Here is a 24,688-nt window from a genome sequence, read left to right as displayed (position 1 = left end):
ATCTCTCGGACACCCTAGTCAGCACCCTTGCCTGGGACACTGTCATCTCCAGGTGAGAGCTCACTAGTCTCCCTGCCGGTGGGCCCTTGCCCCACCAACCCACCCAGTGATTCTGCTACACACATTCCTGAACCCCTGATGGTGTTGCTCCCCCTCTAGCACCCTGCTCCTTTTACCCCAGCTACCTTAAAACTTTTAGTGGCTTCCTGTAATTCCAACTACACCTTTTCTTACCTTCCCCCTCTGCCTGTGGGGCTTCCCCTGCCTAAAATGCCTTTATTTCTTCACCCTCAACCTGGCTAGTATACTTGAAGACTCACGGCGCCTTGCTTCCTGCTGAGCCAGGCAGCACCCAGTGCTGTATTGCCCTGCACTGTAGCATCTACACGCTACTATCACTGTGGGTTATACAACTTTTTCGGGGACTAGACTGTGAACTCCCCAAGGCATGTGTCATTGCACCGCATCCACCTAACAGAAGGCCCCCATGAAAGGCACCAAGATAAGGAGACCAAGGTGGGGAGCCAAGGAAGCTGCAGAGAGGGACAGGTTAGGATCTGAAAGGCTGAGGCCATCCAAAGTCTAGGACCATATGGGGGGCCCCTGGGATAATGGCCTGGCTATCCAGGAAGGGAGAGGGTGGGCAGGCCCAGATGGAGGAAGTAGGAAGAAAATGGGCACAATCCCAGGCTGTTCCCTCCTTTAGGGGTCACTTGGATGCTCACTGGCCCCATGAGAAGGCCTCAGGGCAAGCCGTGGGGTCAGGACATTTATTCTTTTTGCCCACGCTCCTCCCTCAGGGCAGTGACTTGACTGAGCTAGGAGATACTTCTACAGGGACCATGCAGACTGAAATGTTGCCCATAGGGATGAGCACGAATTCTCCAGGGATTTTAGAGATAACGGAGTTTGATCTCCTGACTTTATGGCTGAGGAAGCAGAGGGCTGCAAAGGAGTGGCCTTGCATGAGACCACACCCCGGGGCCCAGGGAGGGCCTGCCCTTTCCTGAGTCCTGAAGATCTCTGAACCTGGGGGCTCTCTGGCTAAGACCTGACCCGAGAAGGCTGAGCATCTGCTTTCTCTGTGCGGTCTCCAGGGCTGGAGGTGTCGGCCAGGCCAGCACTGATAAGGAAGATCTGTTCCTATCTCCTCACAGGTGACGTAGGAAATACTCAGTAACCACAGAAGAATCAGTCTGTTTCCCGGGGGCTTATTCACTTGACAGGCTTGTCTAAGCAGGGTGGGTGATAGCAGCCACAGAAAGGAACAAGACGCCACTACCGCTCCTAGCAGCTCGCTCTAAGTGTGAAATGCTGAGGCAGCATAATTCAAGGAGACGTGATACGGAAGGGCTGAGGACCAAAGCTGTGGCGCCACAGGTAGTGGGGGTGACTGCCGCTTTGCCTGCAGGAGTGAATAGGCAGCTCTCCAGCTGCTTCCTGAAGGAGAGAGTTGGGTGGCCTTCCAATCAGAGGATATGCCAGGGATGAAGCCTCAGTAGTGTGGAAGATGTCAGCCCCCTTGTAGGAGGGCCGTTTAGCATGGCTGAAGCAGAGGCCTGGGTGAGACTGGGAGGGATAAGGAGGGGTGTAGGCAACGAGGGATCTTGGCCTGACATTTTGGCGAGGTTGCTTGGGCATCAGCGTGAAGGGCCGAATAAGGAAGGGAAAGACTGGGGACAGGGAAGCGAGGAGGCTGCTGCCATTGTCTGGGTGAGTGCGAGGCCTAGATTTGGTTGGGGGTTGGAAAATAAGCAACAGGTATTCTGGAAGTTCTCTTCTGCTTGCTGTAACAGAGAGGAAAAGCTAACTGCATTTTCATTGGCTTGGAAACACTTTATTTTGACCCAAGGAAGATCCTGAGATTTGGGGAACAGGTCCCGGGAGGTGATGCTGACTTCCTCCAGGAGGGGGAGCTGCAGGACAAGCCTGGAACCAGTCGACTGTCACCTCAGGGAACCAGAACCCTGCTGGCTTCCTTGGGAACAGGCATCTGGGCCACTTCATGGTACCTCCCCTCCCCGGCACCAGTCCAAGAGATACATGGTGGTAAAGATGTCTGAGGGATGGCCATGGACCTAGGTTCTGCAGAGTACCAACAGAGGACCCGGGTCCTCAAGAGTAGCTCTGCCCTAATAAGCCCATGTACAGTCGGCCCCAGGACTTGGTCGGAATCCATCTTTGTAAACCAGAGGTTTTGTTGCAGAGTCTTATAAAACCTAAGTGCCACTGTGGGTCAATAACATGGCCCTTTCTTAAGTAAGAGCATCTGAATCGGATGCAGGATGCATGTGCTTTCTTGGTCAATACCCAAATTTAGGGGGGATCTCAACATCCTATTAACACACAGAAGGATGACCTGGAGCTGAGCCGGGAGGAAGGGAGCAGCTTCTCCTCCATCACCTCTGCCAGCATCCTGCCTGGTGGGGTTCTCTCTACAGTCCACCTACTAGTTCAGGCCAGGCTGAGATTCCTGCTGTAGAGAGGAATGAAACCTGGATGAGGACCCGAGTGGGGAGGGGCAATGCCTGGGCACTCAAGAGTCTTGAGATGCCACAAGCACTAAGGAAGGAGTAGTTCAGGGTCAGGCTCTGTAGTCAAAGGACCCTGACCAGGCTCCTAGCTCTGTCACTTATAACTTACAGGAGGCAAGTAACTTTGCCCCTCTCTGCTCTGGATAACGGGAATATTAAAGTAGTACCTCGTAGAGTGGTTTGGATATTAAACGGAATAACACATGTGAACCGTCTATCTCAGGGGCCCCAATATGCAATAAGTACACCCCAACACTAGCCACTGTTATTTTATCTCACAAAGACAAGGTCTGTAACCAGGACAATACAGGAAAATAGGCCTGGTGACTCCTATAAAGGGTGCCAGGAGGAAGAGGGAGCCCTCTCTGAGCCTTTCTCTTTCTGGTGAGGAGTCCACAGCAGGCCAGAAAGAGGGAAGATTAGAGAAGGGGAAAGTTTGGTCCAGACTTAATTCTGGCAGAGGAAACAAAGGACTAGATGTGTCCATTCCCACGGTCCTGCCCCACCTGCCCCTGACTGACAGGGTTAAAAGCCTCTTCCTGTGGGGAGAACAGGTGAGTAAAAGCAGAGCTGGAGACTGGCTGGCTAGGCCAGGCAGTGCTCGGCTACACCCCGGCTACAATGCTTCTGAGGGGCAGCGCCTTCCTCCAGTTCACCCCGTCTAGCCTCCCTGGGGCCACTCCTCACCCCTCCTCTCCCAGGGCTCCTCTGGAGCCAACCCCTTGGTTTCAAGAACAGAACCCTTCCTGACCTCCAGCCCAGGGAGACCTCAAACTCTCCCACTATCTGCCCTTAAACATCAGGCCTGGTTGGCCCCCTGGAGTCTTAAGTCCTGTTTGCTGAGGAAAGACTTCTTGGAGGGCTCCTGAGGGATTCAGCTGCAAGGGAATAAGCCAGGAGATGAGGGCAGACAACGGTAGGAGCCTGTGTGTCCCGCGAGACAGTGACGGATCCAGAGCAGGTCAGGGCTGCCATGGAGCCATGAGGAAAGAGAAAAATAGAAACAAATCTACAACCATCAACAAGCCTTTCATTATTAAAGAAACCCAATCTACCAAACAAACAACCAACAACCACATGTCACAGTGTCAGACTTTCGGATTTATTAACATTTATCAGATGTCCCAGAGCTCTCCCTTGTCTCCTCTCTGCCAACTCAGGGGCCCTCTGCCCTCGGTCAACAGCCCCTGAGAGCTCACCTACTACAGAATCCCTCCTCCCTGCCAGGGAAGGGGCAGCCTGGAGGCCCGAAGGGCTTGGTCACATGGGAGCGAGGGCAGGTGCAGATCCCCGAGGGATGAACTCCTGCCCTCACCATTCCTGAGACGCCCCAGCCCAGGACGGGCATGGAAACAAGGCCTCTTGTCATTTCTCCTCAGGCCTGAGGAATCAAGCCAAGCTGGCCCCTTGCTGTGCTTTCGTATCCAGTTAAGACCACAGATAGGCTGATGAAGCCCCCAGGTCAAGCCTTTGCTGGAACTGCTCACACACTGGGGGCAGCTCCGCCCTGGGCAGTGTGCTGGCCCTCTCAGCCATGGCAATAGGAACGGCACCGCCTCGCCAGTCTGAGGAGTAAATGAGCACTGGAGGGGGCGTTCTCCTGGGGCCACCTTCGGATTCACCCAAATTCATCTCTGCCCAAGCTGACCTATCAAATGAAAGACACTGTGCTATAACCAAGCCCTCCCATCACAGCTCCTCCCTCGCCCTCTGCCCCGTGGCAGGGAGCCCACGTGCAGGCTCACAGATTATTCCGCTGGAGCGCCTCGCACAGGTTCTGGTTGGCGTCGGGCTCCTCCGTCAGCACCTCCACAGCCTCCCACTCCCCGGATCGGCTCGACCGTTTGATGGCATCCACCACGCTCTGCATGTAGAGCCCATCCTCGAATGAGGCGGCCATGGAGACGGGGCTGTGGTCCCACGTGCGGCGGTCCCCCTGCCCCTGGAAGGACTGGCGCAGGGCCTGCACCATGTAGACCATGCCCTTCAGGTAAAGCAGCGGGACATCCTGGGGCCCCTGCTCGGGGAGCCCCGTGCCCACAGCCAGCGAGTCCCTCAGCAGCAGCTCCTCTTGTGTGGCAGAGTTCTTCTGCCCATAGAGGTCAGCTCCCCGGGCAACAAGGCGTCCCGCAGAGCCCACCACCATGACCTCGTGCACAAAGGCGCCTGGCATGTTGAAGTTGAGTGTTACTGTGCTGCACACACCCCCGCCCATGAGCATCTGGAAGAAACAGAAGTCATCGCTGGTGACATGCCGGATGCCACGGATGGCTGCATTCTGCCTCACAAAGGTCTTGAGCAGCCCATGTACCTTCTCGGCTTTCTGGCCAGTCAGGTGGGTCAGCAGGTCCACAATGTAGGTGCCCATGGTGTGCAGGCCCCCACCGCCCATGAGCTCATCGCAGATCCAGCCGTAGTTGGGGCTGAGCAGGCTGCCCGAGTAGACGCGGGCATCACAGATCATCACTGCACCCACGTAGTGCTCGGCAATCAGCTGCTTCATGCGCACGAAGGCAGGCAGGAAGCGCAGCACGTTCCCCACCAGGCTCATCAGCTGCGGGTAGTAGCGTGAGGCTGTCACCATCCGGAAGGCATCCACCGAGGTTGCTGCCTTCTCACAAACCACATTCTTCCCAATGCCTGAGAATAAAACACAACAGGAACTCTCAAAGCTCCAAGGGGTTTACACTGGGAAAAGAAAACCCATTTCTGGAAGACAGGTGACTCAGGAAAGCCGCCTCTGAGACCAGGTGGTGACCTGGGACAAAAGGAAAGGTGATCAGCTTTGGATGGAAATGGTACCCAGTGACTGGGACTAGAGAAAGAGTTACGGGCTTGAGAAAGAGAAGCAAGTTCTTAAAGGAAAAATGAAAGGAGTAGAGGCAGAAGGTGCAAACCAGGAGTGAGAGGTGAAGAGAGGTGGTACAAGGTTAACTTTATGTGTCAACTTGGTCAGGCCATGGTGCCCATCAAATACTGGTCTAGACACTGCTGGGAAGATATCTTTAGATCTGATTAACATTTAAACCAGTAGACTTTGAGTACAGCAGACTACCCTCCATAATGTGGGCAGGCCTCAACTCATCAGATGAAGGCCTTGAGAAAAAAGACTGAAGTTCCCTGAAGAGGAAGGAATTCTGCCTCCGGATTGCCTTCAGACTCAAAGTCTGCAACATAACCTCTTGCTGGAATTCAGATTTGCTCTGCAGATTTCAGATCCGTCAGCTCCTACAAGAGCATGAGTCAGTTTTTAGAAAATAAATCTCTACCTCCCTCTCTCAATATACATCCTCCTGGTTCTGTTTATCTAGAGAACACTGCCTAATACAAGTGGGCTGGAGAGGTGGACATGCTTCTTGGACGTGCTTATGTACCTTTATGAATTTATTAGATCATCATCTTGGGGTAAGAAAATCAAATCAATATTCTAGGGGATGAGCTTAGCACTCTCAGTTGTAACTGCAGAAAGGGCTCTAAGATTCCTTGCAGATTGTCCTCTGAAAACACTGGTTCAACAAGTTAGTGTAGTCATAAGGCCCGAAAATGCTTGGCTCCAGGAGGAGGGGAAAGGGAGAGAAAACATCCTTTCTGTCTCATGCCTGTTCTGAGTACATCGCAGCTGGAATGCACCCAGAGAGCAAAACAAAGCTAGACAAAGCCCTGAAGAGAGAGACCAAGAGGACTGAGCAGCTCCCACACGAGGAAAACGAAGGGATCAACACTCCTTCACATCATGAGATGAAAGCTCATGAGGGTACGAACAGCCACAAGACACCAACTCCTGGAGTATTGCTGTGAGCTTGGGATGGTTCAAGCAGAAGAAAGTCTTATGCTAATATCTTCAACAGAAAACTTACAAAGCCCAAGAAGTCATATGGACTGGACACACACAGGTTTTGGGGTACAGCAAGCTAGGGAAGGGTGAAGACATCCAGTTATTCCACTACTCATTCCACAGACACTGCCCTTGGGGTGCAACTCAAATTCCACTACCTCAATTCACCCAAGAAGTCATGGGCTTCTTGAGGGAACAAGCTCAAGGGTCTGGTACAGATGGCAGAATAAGGGAAGACTTCATGGGGGAGTGCCGCCAGGGTTATCTTTAAGGAAGCAGATGTTCCAGGGAGCATAAGGGGGAAAGGACACCCAGGCAGGAAACTGCATGTGCAAAAGCACTGAGGAAAGTCCTGAGTGAACACCAGGAAACAGGTTGGAGGGTTTACACAGGGTCTATAAGAAATGTAGGAAATTGGATAGATGGTTGGTAGCATCACTCACAAAGACATTCAAGGTGGTGGGATAGGTTTGGGGTTGGAATCCCAAACTGAGCTCTTGATACTCCCACTCCCTTCCCTGAGTTTTCTCCATCTCAGTCAATGGCGATTCCATTCTCCCCGTTTCTCAAGCCAAAATCACGGATGTCACTCACATCCATCCCACTTTCAATCATCAATAAATCCTGTTGGCTTAGCTTTCAAACTACATCCAGGATCTCACCAGTTCCCACTACCACCACTGCCACCTTCCTCATCCAAGTCACCACACTTTTTTGCCTGGATTATTGCAATGGTAACTTAACTCGTCTCCCTCAGTCTTTTTTTTTTTTTTTTAATAAATTTATTTCATTTATTTATTTATTTTTGGCTGCATTGGGTCTTTGTTGCTGTGCGTGGGCTTTCTCCAGTTGCAGCGAGCAGGGGCTACTCTTTGTTGTGGTGCGCGGGCTTCTCATTGTGGTGGCTTCTCTTGTTGTGGAGCACGGGCTCTAGGTGCGCGGTCTTCTCATTGTGGTGGCTTCTCTTGTTGTGGAGCACGGGCTCTAGGCACGCAGGCTTCAGTAGTTGTGGCTCGCGGGCTCTAGAGCGCAGGCTCAGTAGCTGTGGCACACGGGCTTAGTTGCTCCGCGGCATGTGTGATCTTCCAGGACCAGGGCTCAAACCCATGTCCCCTGCACTGGTAGGCGGATTCTTTACCACTGCACCACCAGGGAAGTCCGGCTTCTTCTTTTTTACATTTTTATTTAATTTTTTATTTTAATAAATTAAAAATATTTATTAATTAATTTAGGCTGCGCTGGGTCCCAGTTGTGCACGTGGGATCCTCGTTGTGGCCTGCGGGATCTTTTTTTTTAGTTGCAGCATGTGGACTTCTTAGTTGCAGCATGTGAACTCTTAGTTGTGGCATGCAGGATCTAGTTCCCTAACCAGGGATTGAACCTGGGCCCCCCACAAATGCGAGCGTGGAGTCCCACCCCCTGGACCACCAGGGAAGTCCCTGAGTGTAGCTTCTTCTGATGGACTTGGATTCTGTTCACACACGCTCAGGAGGCGAACTTGTCTGGCCACCTTGCAACAGAAACAATGGGGCCCCAGGACAGCTGACTGCTCAGAAAGGGCCATTTATTGGTGCCAAACTCGAGCTTTGGAGCCACTTTGGGATTCAAGTTTTGGTTCTCTCGCTTGGTTGCTGCATGACCTGGGACATTTCTAAACCTCTCTGGGCTTTGGTTTACTACACTGTAAAAGGAGAGTCACATCTACCATGCAGGGTAGAACAGTAAGTCAAAAGAGGCAGTATATGTAAAGCGCTCAGCCCAGCACAGCTCTGTCAACGGTACATTTTATAACCATCACCATGGGAGAGACCCAGCAGATGTCATAAATACAGGAAAAAAAGGTCCACTGTGACTCAGATTTTAAGACTCACACAGAAGCTACATTTTCCAGGCCAATAATATCAATGTTCAATATTTTGAAATTTTAATATTTAAAAAGAAGTTTAAAGATCAACATGAACATAGATGAGTTTTCTTATTCTATGTGCTGTTTACCAGGCCTCTCATAGAGTTAGGCCCAGACCAGTCCTTCGGAAGCTCACATCCTGACAAAGCCCACAGGAGATAATCTGGTGCCTTTGGCCAATCCTTCCAAGCTCCCCTCACTTCCTACCCTCTCCCCTGCCACCCTGACCCTCAAGAACCCCACAGAGCATTTGCCATCTGCACATATGGGATTCTCGGGCATGAACTCCCAGTGTTACGAAGCTCAGTGTTGCGGCAAGGAGGAACACATGTAGATCAGTAGCCTATGACCTAATTCAGTCTCTTCACTTTACAAAACTCTTGAAATCTCCTGCTCTTCTCTAAACAGTAACGAAAGCTTTACAACAGGCACTGGCAGGACAACAGGAGAATAGCTAGCCAAGCGTTACATGCCCAAGGCGGGGAGCAGCGTGGAAAGGGCAGGGGGCCAAGGCAAGGGGAGAGGCCCTTGCACAGGGGTCCAGAGCTGGACCTGCAAGGAGAGTAGCCCCTAACTGCTATCACTATCTGCTCTTGGAGGGTCTCCAATGCTTCCCCACACTTGTGGGATTTTAGGATTAGGGACAGGAGAATCACAATACTCAGTGAGAATTTGGCCACTTGGCTGCAGCTCTGGCCAACCCAGAGGTTTCCTGCTGTAACTATGCACAGCAGGGGTTGGGGTGGACACTGCAATGTGGGGAGGAGAGGAGGTGGGCTGGGAGGAAAAGGATTCCTGTGGCTGCTGAGAGTTTGGTGGTGATAAAACTAGAATAAGTAATATCTACTTCATGCCACGAGAGGCCAGGGAAAGGGAAGAGGCCTTCCTTCTTGAGCCTGAACAGTAAGAGAGCTTTTGAACTTGGGACCCAGTAGTATTATTAGTGTGGGAGCTAAAGGCCATCTTGAGTTAAACCAGGCTCCTGCAGCCCAGCTGCACAGGTCCTGTACCTTTAGGAAGACTGGTGTTGCCTTGAAAGACATGTTTATTTAAGTTTATCTAGCTTTCCTGTTAGGAAATCAACGAGATATTAGAGAAGCTGAAAACCACTTTTGTCTCTAGGGAATGGGGAAAGCATGGTTGCCGAGTGCCATTAGCTCAGATCTTCTGGAGGCTGAACAAGTTCCAGACTGCAAGCCTCTCTCCAGCTCATGCTCCCCAGACGACCTAGGAGTAAAGTGCCCTGAGAAGCTGCCCCAAACCACCTCTTTGTTCCTTAGTAACGCACTACAGGTTCACAGCTCTGGGACAACACCGCTGTTTCCCTCTTTAGAGGTGTGGGACTAGACAAATGATTTCAAACAGCAGGGAAGAAAAGCAGCCCCAGAAAAAGCACCACTTTTATGTTTTACAAAATCCATGGATTCTGCTTTTTTTTTTTTTTTTTAAAAAAAACAAAGAACGTTCTGCTACTTAGAAAAGTAAGTTTGAAAGCCACCAGACAGAATCACTGCTGCCCACAGCCCAGTCTCTCCTGGGTCACAAGCCCCTGTCAGCTCCCTGAGTCACACCAGCAGACTGGGCTTGCACAGGTAGAATTTGTGAACACTTCCATTCAACCAGTGTGCCAGGCCCTGTGCTAAGCTCAGAGGATACAACATCAGGCATGATCTCTACTTTCAGACAACTTACAGTTTAGTGGGAGAGAAAGCCATTAATCAAATTATCCTATGAATACACATAGAATTGCACTTGTGATAAATGCAATGAAGATGATATTAATGTTAATATGAAAGATATAGCAGGGACCTGATCTGGACTGGGGGTCAGGGAAGGCATCCCAAGGGACTGGTGTTCTTGAGATTAAATTATCTGGGTCAGGCTGCTTGAGGAATGATCCCTTGTTATCTTAAGAACTGGGCACAGAAGCTTACCTTTTAGTGACAGATTTAAGAAAACATTCAACTATGGCAAAAATGGTGGGGCACTTTGTACATTAAAATTTTTCTGAACCACTTCTAAACTGAGAAATAAAACATTAGAGTCCTTCCCTCTCCTTTAAGGAATTCATGGGAAAGCCACACGGATGAAATCTGAGGTGGAAGAAAATGAAAAGTCAAACAAAAGTAGAAAATAAGACCCTGAGAAAACCATAATTCAAAAAGACACATGTACCCCAATGTTCATTGCAGCACTATTTACAATAGCCAGGACCTGGAAACAACCTAAGTGTCCATCGACAGATGAATGGATAGAGAAGATGTGGTACATATATATATACAATGGAATATTACTCAGCCATAATAAGGAACGAAATACGGTCATTTGTAGAGACGTGGTTGGACCTAGACTGTCATACAGTGTGAAGTAAGTCAGAAAGAGAAAACCAAATATTGTATATTAATGCATACACGTGGAATCTAGAAAAATGGTACAGATGAACCTATTTGCAGCGCAGGAACAGAGATGCATAAAGAACAGATGTGTGGACACAGTGGGGGAAGGAGAGGATGGGATGAACTGGGAGATTAGGTTTGACATAAGTACACTACCATGTGTAAACCAGATAGCTAGTGGGAACCTGTGGTGTAGCACAGGGAGCTCAGCTCGGTGCTCTGTGATGAGCTAGATGGGTGGGATGGGGGTGGGGGGGTGGGAGGGAGGTCCAAGAAGGAGCTCCTTCCAGAGCTTCACATTACAGGAGGAAAGAATGGGTCCTGCTTTTGAGGCATTAATTTAAGTACAGTCCTCCAGGGACTTCCCTGGTGGCGAAGTGGTTAAGAATCTGCCTGCCAATGCAGGGGACCCAGGTTCGAGCCCTGGTCCAGGAAGATCCCACATGTCACAGAGCAAATAAGCCCGTGCGCCACAACTACTGAGCCTCTGCTCTAGAGTCCACGGGCCACAACTACTGAGCCCGCATGCCGCAACTACTAAAGCCCACGCACCTAGAGCCCATGCTCCGCAACAAGAGAAGTCACCACAATGAGAAGCCAGCACACCACAACTACAGAAAGTGCACGCGCAGCAAAGAAAACCCAACGCAGCCATAAATAAATAAATAAATTTATATTTATAAAGATATATATATATATATATATATAGTCCTCCAACCTACAGAAAAGTGTTTCACATTTGAGATGACTTAGAATGCTTAGTTTCATTTCTAAGCTACATTCAACTCGGTGAACACTTACCTAACGAACATCCAGAGGAGATGCCTACCATTTATTTTGGATGTGAATTTAACTTAAACAAATCTCTTCCATGTGGGACAACAGGAAAGCCTGGCTTTCCCTTGTAATGTGATGCCAGTGTCTTTCTTGGTCAGTACTCGGAGGCAGTCATGTATCATGCTGGAAAGGCTGAATGATACCCTCATTTCACAGGGGCCCACACAGGTTGAGAGGGACAGAAATGGGGTCAGAAGTGGGGTCTGATGCCAAGGTCACTTTGGTGCTCTGCCTACAGCAGTTTGTGTACTCACATCAAGTCCTTTGGGAAAACTGGAGGAGTTCTCATGGCCTCTTCCATATAAGTTAAAATTAAGACAGAATTCTCACTTAAAAAAAAAAAGAAAAAAGAAAGCAAGCACACAGGGAGTCAACTTCATGGTCACAACAGGCTCAGTGACTCCTTTGGAGCCTAAGTGGGCAGTGCCTGAGGGCAGGTCCAGCTGACAAGGGCTCTCCCAGTTCAACCAAATTGGCCCTGTGGTCATGTACCTGCAAGAACAGACCAAAGACCCTCATTCATACCCTCCTCCTTCCTGACAACAGAGATGTGAAGAGAAGGCTGATGGCCTTACTTCACTAAGGGCTGGGATACAAGACCCCAGAAGCTTCTGGTCATCCCTGTCCTTCCTGTTTATATTAAATGGCCCAAAGTCCAATGTTTTCCTGTACCAGGAAAACAGCAGGCTTGGGCCCAAAGAACTCTGGGGTTTCCTCTTTCTCCTTACACAGCTCAGAAATGGCCTCTGTGGGGACCCTAAAGTTCAAGAAGGCAACCAGAGCCTCTAGCACTCTGCCTCTGCACACACCCGGCCTCACCAACCTGCATTCATGCCACAAGGAATGGCGAGAAGTCAAGTGACCATGGTAGCTTGATTCCCTTGAACCAGCCCTCTGTTAAAGTGTTGGCTTAAGTCTACTTCTAAACCCAATCTGGGAGCGTTATCTGCCCTAAAAATCTAGGGCCAGTGAATAGCTCCAATGTCACACATCCTCAGAGAGAGCTCTCTGGAAAAGACAAACCATCTATAATTTTTGGCCAAAACTTACACGCTCTAAATCAACAACCAGACAGACTATTCCTGCTCACTTCAATGAACACTTATCCTCTCCAACCCATTGGGCTAGAGGTGACAGACACCCTCTTATCCCCAGACTACGGGAGAGACAAGCAGCAGAGCCTTGGACCCTCCACCATGGTAGTGGCCAGAAGGAGTGGCGGTCAGCCTCACGGCATATCAGTTCCTGGACCCACAGATCTCTGACTGCATCAGAGAGACACCTGGCTCCCATCACCTTATATAAAACAATTAATCTGTCAATTAATTATATGCTACCTGAATTGTTACTTAAGTCTTTTCTCATTTACCTTGCAATGAGTGTTACTTCTAGTCTCTTCAACTGGACTGTGAAATCTGAAAGCAGAGATAGCTCCAATCCAACACTGCTCTGAATGTCAAGAATGACATCAGGACAGTGCCTAGCACACAGGAGACATTTTTAAAAAAACTGCTGGATGAATGTTTACTGGTTTGTTTTCCTATTAAATTAGATTCTGATTCCTATATAAGACAAAGAGAATAATTTTTCTACAGTTGACAGGAAAGAGAAGCCCAACAGGAACTGCAGGAGAACAGCGCACCAAGCCATGCCCAGCCAGGGGCAGGAGGTGGCCGAGCAAACTATTTCCGGAGGGAGCAGAGATGTGAGCAGGCTGATCTGTGGATCCTGTCAGGGAAACCCAGCACTGTCAGAGAGCCTTCCCACCCTCTGGCATACAAAATTGCAAAGCTTGGCGGGAAGGGTGTGTGCTCAGTCTAGTCAAGGACTGACAAAATATGAGAAATGGCAGCCTTGATACACATCCTCTTCTCCTTTCTGTGGTGCTGCGTGCCACAGAAATGGAAGAACAAATGCATCAATCACAGCCAATTCCCCAGTGCCCAGGTCTTTGAACTCTGACTTCACAGAGGCAAACTTTACAATGCCTGAAATGTAATAATCTCTAGCCCCTGCGACAGGCCACCTCCAAAGACATTTGCTTCATTTTTGCTCAGGGATTTACTTATTGGAGGTGGGGAACGCTGCATGTCTCCCAGCCACTGGAGCATTTCCTCCCCCAGCCATAAGGCCTCCCAACGTGCCCTCCCTTGGCACTGCTTCAGGGATGAGTGCTGTCCCAGACCCAGGCCCAAGAAGGACCACCCAGGCCCAGAGGAGAGCAGTGTCACTCAAGGACCACTGAGAGGGAGGCGCAATCTGCCCTTGCTGTGGCCTGACTGTCCGTACCTAGAGCCTTCACAGATATCTGTCGGGTAAGCGGAGGGGGGATGTTGATGCACACCAGATCCACGTCTTGATGCAGCAAGACGTCATCAGTCCGGCTGGTGTAGAAGGTGATGTTCATCTCCTCGGCAAGCTGCTTCGCCTCCTCCTCGGTCTTCCCCCACAGGGCCTCCACTGTGAACCCTTCTGCCCGCAGCAGCGGGACCAGAACCCGGGCAGAGCTGCCAGTCCCAAACACGCCCACTCCGGGAAGCATCTTCATGCTGGCTTCTCCGTTCACCAACTCATCTCCTCACAAGAGTCTCCAGCATGAGTACGACCATCCCACTGTCCTGGTCACACATGGCTCCTGGAACAGCAAGCAGGACACTGGCTGTTAGTGGAGGGCACACTCAGTTGAGGCCACTTTCGGGACTGATTCGGAAGCAGTAAGTTCTCTGCCACAAAAGACAAATGAAATATTGCTCCAAACTGAAACGCTGCAGAAGCTTCTCCCATGGAGACTTAAGGATATTAGCAATATCTATCTACTAGGAGGAGGAAGGATGAAAAATGAGTAAAGCTAGGTTCAAGTTTCTGTTCTGTTACTTAATTTTCGGTGTGACTCTGGTCAAACCATTTAACCTCCAGGGCCTTAATTTGTACAAGTTCATGATTCTATGATATTATATTACAGAAGAAAAAGAAGAAAAATAAGAGTGTTATTACAGTAAAAGACGAAAGAGAACTACTTAGGTGCTATACACGTTATAATTTAAAAGTTAAGGGTAGCAAGCATAGGAAAATGTTCACTAGAAACCAAAAACACCACAAAAAAATTTCAACTACCAAACTGGCAGCAGCAGCAGCAGCAGCAGCAGCAGCAATAACAAGGATATTTAGAATGAAATTTTTTAAAAAATTTATTTGTTTTATTTATTTATTTTTGGCTGCATTGGATCTTCATTGCGGTGCGCGGGCTTCTCATTGTGGGGCTCGGTAGTTGTGGCACACAGGCTTAGTTGCTCCGTGGCATGTGGGATCTTCCTGGACCAGGGATCGAACCCGTGTCTGCTGCATTGGCAGGCGGATTCTTAACCACTGTGCCACCAGGGAAGCCCAGAATGAAATTTTTTATATAAAAATATCCATGCTAACGTTGACTAAAATAGTGAAAAATTGGGAAATGAGATAGATGTTCAATAACAGTAGTGGGTTAGATTAATAACACTACAGAGCCACTGAAAATCATGAGTAGAAGGCCCTCAATGACCTGAAAGACATCACCGTGTATTCACTGAAAAGACAGAAAACAGTATGTGAAGCATGATAACAATTTTGTTTAAAACAAAACCAGAAAAAGTGCAAAAAGTGTATGTATGTATGAGAATATACAGGATATCTCTATCAATAACCATACTCCATACAGAGGACATAACACAAGGACCTGAATTTAATAATTATTACTCACATTGATGGGATTGTGGATGATTTTTGTTTTCTGAACTTTGTCAAATTTTCTACAATGAATGTTTCTTACTTATTATGGAGTTTTTCCTTCTGATCACAAGGGTTTATAAGAGGAAATAAAGAATGAGATCAAACAAAAGTCTGCTTGGAAACCACAATGAGATTTAGGTGTGTGCAGGGTATCAGCTTTCTCCACACAGCACTCCCTCAGCTAAACCAGTGGTCCCCACTCTAGCTGTGTATAGAGTCACTGGTGACCCCAGACCCACTGAATCAGACTGTGGGGATGAGGCTATGTCACCATCACTTTCTTTTTTTTTAAGTGTACAGTTAGTGGTATTACGTACATTCATACCGTTGTGTAACCATCACCATCATCTACTTCCAAAACTCTTTTCACATTGCAAAACTGAAACTCTGTCCCCATTAAACAATAACTTCTCATTTCAACCCCTCCCCTCAGCCCCTGGCAACCACCATGTCTCTATGAATCTGACTACTGTAGGTACCTTATATAAGTGGAATCTTATAGCATTTGTCCTTTTGTGGCTGGCTTATTTCACTTAGCATGTCCTCAAGGTTCATCCATGGTGTAGCTTATGTCAGAATTTCCTCCCTTTTTGAGGTTGAATAATATTCCATTGTATGTATATACCACATTTTGCTTACGCATTCATCTGTACATGAACACCTGGATAGCTTCCACATCTTAGCTACTATGAATAATGCTGTTATGAACATGGATGTACAAATACTTCTTCCAGACTCTGCTTCCAATTCTTCTGAGTATATACCCCGAGGTGGAATTGCTGGATCATATGGTAAATCTGTTTTTAATTTTATGAGGAACTGCCATACTGTTTTCCACAGGTCCTGTACCATTTTATTTGGTTATTATTATTTTAAATTTATTTATTTAGGCCAAGCCACGCAGCTTGTGGGATCTTAGTTCTGCGACCAGGGATTGAACCTGGGCCCACGGCAGTGAAAGTGCCAATTCCTAACCACTAGACCACCAGGGAATTCCCAAGGTCCTGTACCATTTTAAATAATAATTTTATAAACACCTTACAGTCCCTTAGTCTACCAATTATCTTTTTAAAAAATCTGACTACTTTCTGCAAATCACAATTTTTAAAAAGTTGTATCCAAATGTTGGATATCCAAATGCTATTCTACTTTTATCCACGTAACATTGCTTCACTTGCATCTCCTCACAGATCAGTCAACCTATTTGTCAGTTTAATGGAGACATGGCATTCCTTTTGTAAATCCATAATAATTAACTACCTCCTTCACCAATTGTGAGCACTAGCGACATATACATCTCTTCCTTCCCCATCCATGACATCCCCCCACCTTTCTGGTCATTTCTGAGCACTACTTTCAGGCTCCCCTGCTCTTATCCTCAGCTCCTTCAATGTTGAGCTTCTCGAGGTTCTGTCAGAGGTGTCCTCTTCTCTTCTTGCTCCACATATTCTTTTTCCTACTCATGTCCCAGGCTTTAATTAGTATACCAGTGACTTCCAAATCTGCAGCACAAGCCCTGCTTTCTCTCCAGAGCCTCACACCCATATATTCTAAGCTCCACAAACCCCACACGACCAAACCTGAACAGAAGCAGTAAAGTAAGATGGTGAGAACACACAAAGTGAAGGCATCCAGGACATCTGGGTTCAAATTCTGGCCTCACCACTTCCTAGCTGAATGCAATGTTTTTCATGGGAAAAGCAGGTCTAATGCTGTTTAGCTCCTGGGGTTTTTTGAAGATTAAATGAGGTCCGGTTGTAAGTGCCCAGTGACGTGTCTAGTATACAGTCAGCATTTAATAATTATCATAAACCTTCCCTCAAACATTTTCTTCCTGTATTCTCTGTCTCTTGGTATGTCACCATCATCAACTCAGTTCCTCAACTCAGAAAGCTGGCCAGCACTGCAATCTCTTTATTCCCTTACCTGTACAGGTAACTCACCATCAGGTCTTGTTGAGCCTCCCTCTTTATTATGTCTTAAATCTACCCCTTCTTTGATATCCCCTCTGCCATTGCCCTAGTCTAGCCCCCAGCACCACTCACCTGGATGACTGCAACAACCTTCTACTTGATCTCTCTTGCTTCCATTCTTTCCTTCCTTCATCCATTCCTCATACTGCGAAGAGATCTTTCTAAAATGCAAACGGAATCACATCACTCCCTTCCTTTTTAAACACTTCAGTGACTTCCCATTGGACTCAGTATGAAGTCCAGATGCTTTAGTATGACTTACAAGGCCCTGCAAGATCCAGAAATCTCAAGACAGGTCTAGCTTTGTTTAGGGTCACTTTCAAGGGTTATCTCCAAAAGAGATGAGTTTCAAAACATTCACCTAGATAACCTAGTAAGAAGAACGCTCTGTGAAATTACTTGCTATAAACCAGTTAAAAGTTGGAGAGATAGTTACTCAAGATGAAAACAATGGCTTCAGAGTAACAGATGATGAGTGTATTTTTTCTTTCTGGGAGAATTAAACAGTGGGGAACAGTTGTTTATTGAGCCCCTTTTAGATCATATTAACATATAAATTTGTACATGAATGTTCACAGGAGAATTAATCATAATAGCCAAAAAGTAGAAACAACCCAAATGTCCATCAACTGCTGAATCGGTAAACAAAATCTGGTATAACCATACAAAGTAGTACTATTCAGCCACAACAAGTAATGAAGTACTGGTACAAGCTACAACACAGATGAACCTTGAAAACATTATGCTAAGTGAAAGAAGCTAGTCACAGAAGGCCACATATTATATGATTCCATTTATATAAAATGTTCAGAACAGGCAAATCCTTGGAGACAGAAGGTAAATTAGGGGATGGGGGAAAGGAAGGAATTGGGAGGTACAGTAAAGTAAGATGTTCTCACCATCTTACTTTATTGCTTCTGTTCAGGTTTGGTCATGTGGGTTTTGTGGAGCTTAGAATATACGGGTGTGAAGCTCTGGAGAGAAAGCTGGGCTTGTGCTGCAGATCTGGAAGTCACCGGTATACTAATTAACTTTATTCTTCTACATTTGGTTATTTAGTTGTTCCAGCCCCATTTGTTGAAGAGACTATTCTTTCCCCCAGAATGACCTTGGCACCTTTACTGAAAATCAGTTGATCATAAACGTATGGGTTTATTTATGGACTCTCAATTTTATTCCATTGGTCTATACATCCGTCCTGAACTTATAGTAAGTTCTGAAATCAGTAAGTGTGAGTCTTCTCACTTAGTTCTTTTTAAATATTATTTTGGCTATTATGGGACCCTTGTATTTTCCTATAAATTTTAGGATCAGTTTGTCAATCTGGGATTTTGATAGAGATTGCTTTGAATCTGTAGATCAATTTGGGGACTGTTGCCACCTTAACAATATTAAGTTCATGAACATGGGATGTCTGATTTCTTTCAACAATGTTTTGTAGTTTTTAGAGTATAAGTTAGTACTTTTATGTTAAATTTATTTCTAAGTATTTTATTTTATTTGATGCTATAGTAAATGGAATTGTTTTCTTAATTTCATTTTCAGATCCAGCTTCTCTTTTGCTTCTACCGTAGATACAACTGTACTGTGCGAAGTATACATCTCTGTTAGGGGCTGGTTTGCCTGTATAGCCACAGTACAGCATCCTACAGTACTGGTTGATCCTACCTGAAGGACACCTGTGCCTTTGTGAACCACGGACATAAGCATGACTTGAGCTGCCTCTAAATCCAGGCCCCTGTCAGCTTCCTGCCTCCTCCTGTTTCTACTCTCTGGGCTGTGGAGCTTGGCTTGTTCCCTGCACTCTACCATTTCTACCATTGGGTTCTAGCTTATGTGGGATCTTAGTTCCCCAACCGGGGATCGAACCCGTGCTCCCTGCATTGGAAGCACAGAGTCTTAACTACTGGACTGCCAGGGAAGTCCCATCTTTCTTTCTAATGGTGAATAATGTCCGTGGCCTCTCAGTCACCTCTCTTTCCTCTTTGCTGATAGTTCTCTTGCCCTTACAGGATTCCCTTCTAGTTAGAGAACAGGTCAGTCACATACTATCTTCTATAATTTTCATGTCCTGAACTCCCTTTAGCTATTTTGGTCACTTTCTCCATTTACAGGTTTTTGGGGGGTTACTTACAAGTCATGGATATTCTGGGAGCTTGAGAGTGTAAAATTTGTAGCACTACACAGTAAGATTCTGCTTAAACTTTGTGGTTCATTCATTACAACAGCTCTAAGGGTCAGGTGAGTGAGACATAAGCAAGGATGTCCGTGTCCTCTCTAAATTCCTGCCCAGGGCACACTTCTTCCTCTCTCACACCTCATTCCTTCATGCTCTAATTATATTTGGGTGTATATTTGCACTGGTGGCTTAAAACAACAGAATGGATTAGAAGGAATTTTAATAACGTCTGTTTCACTGACAGTGACTCAAAGGGCAGCTTCATCAACACCCATAAATAAAGGGACAAGAGCTGGCCTCTGAGGAAGCCAGATGGCATGAAGCTAGGCAAGCTTGACTAGGTATTTCCTGCTCCAGTAGACAGAACTGGTTTTCCTCATTTATTTCAGTGATTACCCTTTCTCACCCCAACATGTCCTATTGCTTGCCCCCAACATCCTTGTACATACCTTTCATGTGCCTCCAAAGATCTCCACAAACCCAGTCCTGCCTAGCTCACATGCATTCCAATTAGCATATGCTGGTCAGGAATGGAGGGGGAAAAGTGCCTTGACAGGACTGACTATATATAGTTTGACAAGGCTATAGGTTATGGGGAAGGTAGCACAGAGGTTAGAAGCATGGAATCTGCAGCCATCCTTGCCTGGGCTCAGATCCTGGCTCCACCACTGACCAACTAGGTAACGTCAGTTAAGTTTCTTAATCATTCTGTGCCTCTGTTTCCTCATCTGTAAAATGGGGTTAACTGTATGTACCTCATAGAGGAGTTAAGGATTAAATGAGTTAATATTCATGAGCATTTAAAACAGGGCCTGGCCCATAGTAAGTCACTACATGGATCTTTTTTTTTTTTTTTAAAGCTATGTATGACTGCCTTAGATATCTCCTCTTCGAAAGCTGTGTAGGACTATGAAGATAATATTCTAAGCTAATATGCAGTGAGTGCAATAGGCCAGGCAGTGTTTAGTGTAATGTACAGTATATCCCTTCAAGTCCACGCAACCCTGTCTTATAGACGAGGAAAGCAGAAGCTTAAGAGTGGCTAGGTAACTCTTCCAGGGTTCCACAGCTGGTTTTGTGTAACACACCTGCCACAACTAGCTGTGAAACCTGGAGCAGGTTACTGAGCTTCTCCGAGCCTCCATAAAAACAGAGGCTTGTACGTGTGGAACAACTCTTCTTTCATCCTTAGCGATGAGTGTGAGCCAGGAAAGTTCATTCTGCTCCCTGGCTTGGCGACTGCTTGCCTCAGCTCCACCACTCAAACCAGTATTGCTCTGTTCATACATCACACCTTTATTGAGGGCCCCAACAGGGAGACTGTAGGGGATAAAAAGATGAAAAGACACAGTCTTAACTTTGGAAGCAACAAGTCAGAAAGGGAGTAGGAGCCAGAGCTGGTGGCACAAGTGTTACTCTAAGGCGTCTGGACTTCGGTGGGTGTGCTCGGTCCTTCTGCTCGGTCCCACCTTCGCCACCTGATCCCCTCTCTGCTCTGCTCTGGGCCCCACGAATCAGAAGGTCAGTCTCTAAGAACTATATCACGTGGGCTTCAGGCCCTCTGGCTTCCATCTGGGTCCAGCCAACCTCAGGAGGAGATGAGAGTACAGGAAGAAAGGTTGCAGTATTCATTCTCCGCCTCTCTCCCTACCAGCATGTGGCTCTGGCAGGAGCTGTGATCCTTGACCAAGGTCAGTGTCTACGGAGGACCCCTCTCCCATAGCCACAGATTTTGCTGGGTTCCGGTACCCCTCCCTTCCCCCACTGTGCCTGAAGTGGTAACAGTATCAGCTATAGCCAGTCCCTGCCGGTCCCTCGGTGGGCCACCATCCCTTGTAGGTTTCCCTTACCGCACTCACCATTGTAAATAATCTCTCCATTAAAGGCTTTTCAATAACCCTCTGAATGTGCTGGCTGTGTCCTGCCTGGACCCTAACTAACACAGTAAACAAAGTACTGAATTTTTTTTTTTATTTGATGTAGGTGGAATAGAGTTCAGGAGACACTAGACACAGAGAACCAGTTAAGATAAAAATAAGAGATAAGGAGGGTCTGATGGAGGGAATGAAGTGGAACAGACAGCTATCAATAGGACCAGGGATTATGAGGGGAGAGGGAAAAGCCAAAAATGGCACCAAACTATAGACCAACATCCCTTATGAACATAGCCACAAAATTCTCAACAAAGTATTAGCAAACTGAATCCAGCAATGTGTTAAAAGGACAATGCATGATGACCAAGAAAATGTAAGGCTGTTTCAATATTCTAAAACCAATTACTATCATTCAACATATCAAGTCATGAGATTAGTTATTAAATTGCATTAATTAGAAATGCAAATTAAAACTTATTTATTACAACTACACACCTATTGGAATGTGTGAAATTCAGAAAATCTGATATCAAAAACTGGCGAGGATATAAAGCAGCTCATTGTTAGTGAAAATGAAAAATGGTACAGCCACTTTGGAAAACAGTGCGCCGTCTTTTAAAGTTAAATATACACAGCATACAACCTAGCAATCCCACTTCCAGCTATTAACCAAGAGAAATGAAAACTTATGTTCACACAAAAACCCATATGTGAAGGCTTACTTTATAATGTCTAATGTTGGCTTTATTTGTAACTGCCAAAACTTGGAACCAACACAAATGTCCTTCAACTGGTGAGTGGATCAACAAACGGTAGTACATTAATGTAATGGAATACTACTCAGCAATAAAAAAAGAAATACTAATACACGCCACGACATGGATGAATCTCAAATGCATTATATGCTAGATGAAAGATGCTAGACTCCAAAGGCTCCATACTGCGTGATTCCATTTACATCACATGATAAAAAAGGCAAATTAGAGGGGCAGAATAATAGATCAGTGGTTCCCAAGGGTTGGGGTCAGGGGCCTGAGGAGACTACAAAATGCCACAAGGGAATTTTGGGGGTGGGGAATGGTGAAGGAACTGTTCTATATCTTGACTATGGTGGTGGTTATATGACTATATGCACTTGTCAAAACTCATAGAACTGTACACTAAAAATGGTCAATTTTACTGGTATGTAAATTATATTAAAAAAATGTGACCCCCTAAAAAATGATATTGAAGTTCTAAGCCTGGGAAGTTGTAGTATCATTAAGAGAAACAGGGAAGCCATGAGGCCTGACAGTTGAGACACGTGCCATAACTGGGATTTGTGGATTCTGTTCTTTCCAGACTGGCTAAATATCATCTTACCTTCTGTATGTCTAGTCCATGGAGCCACAGCTTCTGCAAAACCACTGGATGAGACCCACTCCCCATCACAGAGGTGGGCCAAATCCAATATGACACCTGTTTTTTTTTTTTTTTTTTTAATTTATTATTTATTTATTTACGGCTGCATCAGGTCTTAGTTGCAGTGTGCGGGCTCTCTAGTTGTGGCGGGCAGGCTCCAGGGTGTGTGGGCTCTGTAGTTGTGGCACTCGGGTTCCAGAGTGCGTGGGCTCTGTAGTTTGCAGCACATGGGCTCTAGTTGAGGCACGCGAGCTCATTAGTTGTGCTGCGCGGGCTTAGTTGCCCTGCAGCATGTGGGATCTTAGTTCCCTGACTAGGGATTGAACCTGCATCCCCGGCATTATAAGGCAGATTCTTTACTGCTAGACCACCAGGGAAGTCCCTGTTTTTGTAAAAAGTTTTACTGCTTTTGTGCCACGACAGCAAAGTAGCTGCAACAAAGACCATATGGCCCACAAAGCCTAAAATATTTACCATCTGGCCCTTTACAGAAAAGGTTTGCTGATCCTTGCCCTATCCCAGGGGTTATAAGGCCAGGAGCTCCAAGTGACAGCGTATAGTCATGAAGGTAGACAGGATTATGATAAAAAGAACACCCTACCTCACTGTGTGTGTGAAGAGTCACAGATTCTGGGAACTCTGGCGTTAGTGCATAACTTCAGAGAGGTCACTCATTCATTAGGCAGCTTAAGTAGGGGTCAGACCCTGGGCAGAAGGTGCCTATGAATCCTTTTCTACCAACAATTGTTTATAATGTTGGGGGTTTCAGCGTGCTGAGCTAAAACCTATATTTTCCAGCCTCCCTTGCAAAGAGGTGTGTCTAGGAAGACAAATAATACAAGGTACAGTTTGGTAGAGTTTCTGGAAACGTTCTTTTAAGATAGGGCAACCCTGGGACTTCCCTGGTGGTCCAGTGGTTAAAACTCCACACTCCCAATGCAGGGGGTTCAGGTTTGATCCCTGGTCAGGGAACTAGATCCCGCATGCTGCAACTAAGAACCCACACGCTGCAACTAAAAAAAGAGCCTGGGGGACTTCCCTGGTGGCGCAGTGGTTAAAAACCTACCTGCCAATGCAGGGGACATGGGTTTGAGCCCTGGTCTAGGAAGATCCCAATGCCATGGAGCAACTAAGCCCTTGCGCCACAACTACTGAGCCTGAGCTCTAGAGACCGTGAGCCACAACTACTGAGCCCGTATACCACAACTACTGAAGCCCACACGCCTAGAGCCCATGCTCTGCAACGAGAAGCCACCAGTGAGAAGCCCATGCACCTCAGCGAAGAGTAGCCCTCGCTCGCTGCAACTAGAGAAAGCCCACGCACAGCAACAAAGACCCAACATAGCCAAAAATAAGTAAATAAATAAATTAAAAATATTAAAGAGCCTGGGGCTTCCCTGGTGGCACAGTGGCTGGGAATCCACCTGCCAGTACAGGGGACACGGGTTCAAGCCCTGGTCTGGGAGGATCTCACGTCACAGAGCAACTGGGTCTGTGCACCACAACTGCTGAGCCTGCGCACCACAGCTGCTGAAGCCTGCGCCCCTAGAACTTGTGCTCTGAAACAAGGAGGGGCCCCCGCAGTGAGAAGCCCGCGCATCGCAGCGAGGAGTGGCTGTGGCCCCCTCTTGCTGCAACTAGAGAAAGCCCGCGCGCAGCAACGAAGACCCAACACAGTCAAAAATATAATAAAATAAATAAATTTATAAAAATAAATAAATAAAAATTTAAAAAGAGTCTGCATGCCGCAACTAAAGATCCTGCATGCTGCAACAAAGATCCTGCGTGCTGCAACTAAGACCCAGCAAAATAAATAAATTAAAAAGACGGCAATCTCAGTTGTCGGGCATATTCCCCCCCCACCTCCCCCTTCATTCTGCCTGAAATGCAGATTCTATGGTTCGAGCTGCCACAGACATCTGACCACCAGGAGGCAATCTGAGGATGGAACACAATTTCCTGCAGATATTGGCACTGAGATGGTGAAT

At 46.9% G+C, this 24,688-nt stretch overlaps 1 protein-coding gene across 8 annotated transcripts in view; it reads right to left on the bottom strand.

Annotated features, from left to right (window-relative positions):
• Positions 1-4,127: 4,127 nt before the first annotated feature.
• GFOD2 (Gfo/Idh/MocA-like oxidoreductase domain containing 2) overlaps positions 4,128-24,688 on the bottom strand; it is a 38,849-nt gene continuing 18,288 nt past the window's right edge. For 4 of the 8 annotated variants that reach the window (XM_081217807.1, XM_081217804.1, XM_081217805.1 and 1 more), the window contains exons 2-4: positions 17,319-17,407; positions 13,798-14,143; positions 4,128-5,174 (exon numbers count right to left, since the gene is read on the bottom strand). In XM_081217807.1, coding sequence (XP_081073933.1) covers positions 4,276-5,174; positions 13,798-14,056 — 1,158 coding nt within the window. In that variant the 5' untranslated portion in view covers positions 14,057-14,143; positions 17,319-17,407 and the 3' untranslated portion in view covers positions 4,128-4,275. Of the gene's footprint in view, positions 5,175-13,797; positions 14,144-17,318; positions 17,408-20,513; positions 20,533-24,688 lie in introns of those variants that run through there. The other 4 variants (XM_081217810.1, XM_081217811.1, XM_081217809.1 and 1 more) reach the window with 3 other exon arrangements.

The sequence above is a fragment of the Mesoplodon bidens genome (assembly GCF_964165515.1).
Source record: "Mesoplodon bidens genome assembly, chromosome: 18".
Lineage (NCBI taxonomy): Eukaryota > Metazoa > Chordata > Mammalia > Artiodactyla > Ziphiidae > Mesoplodon > Mesoplodon bidens.
This window is presented reverse-complemented; position numbering and strand designations above follow the sequence as displayed.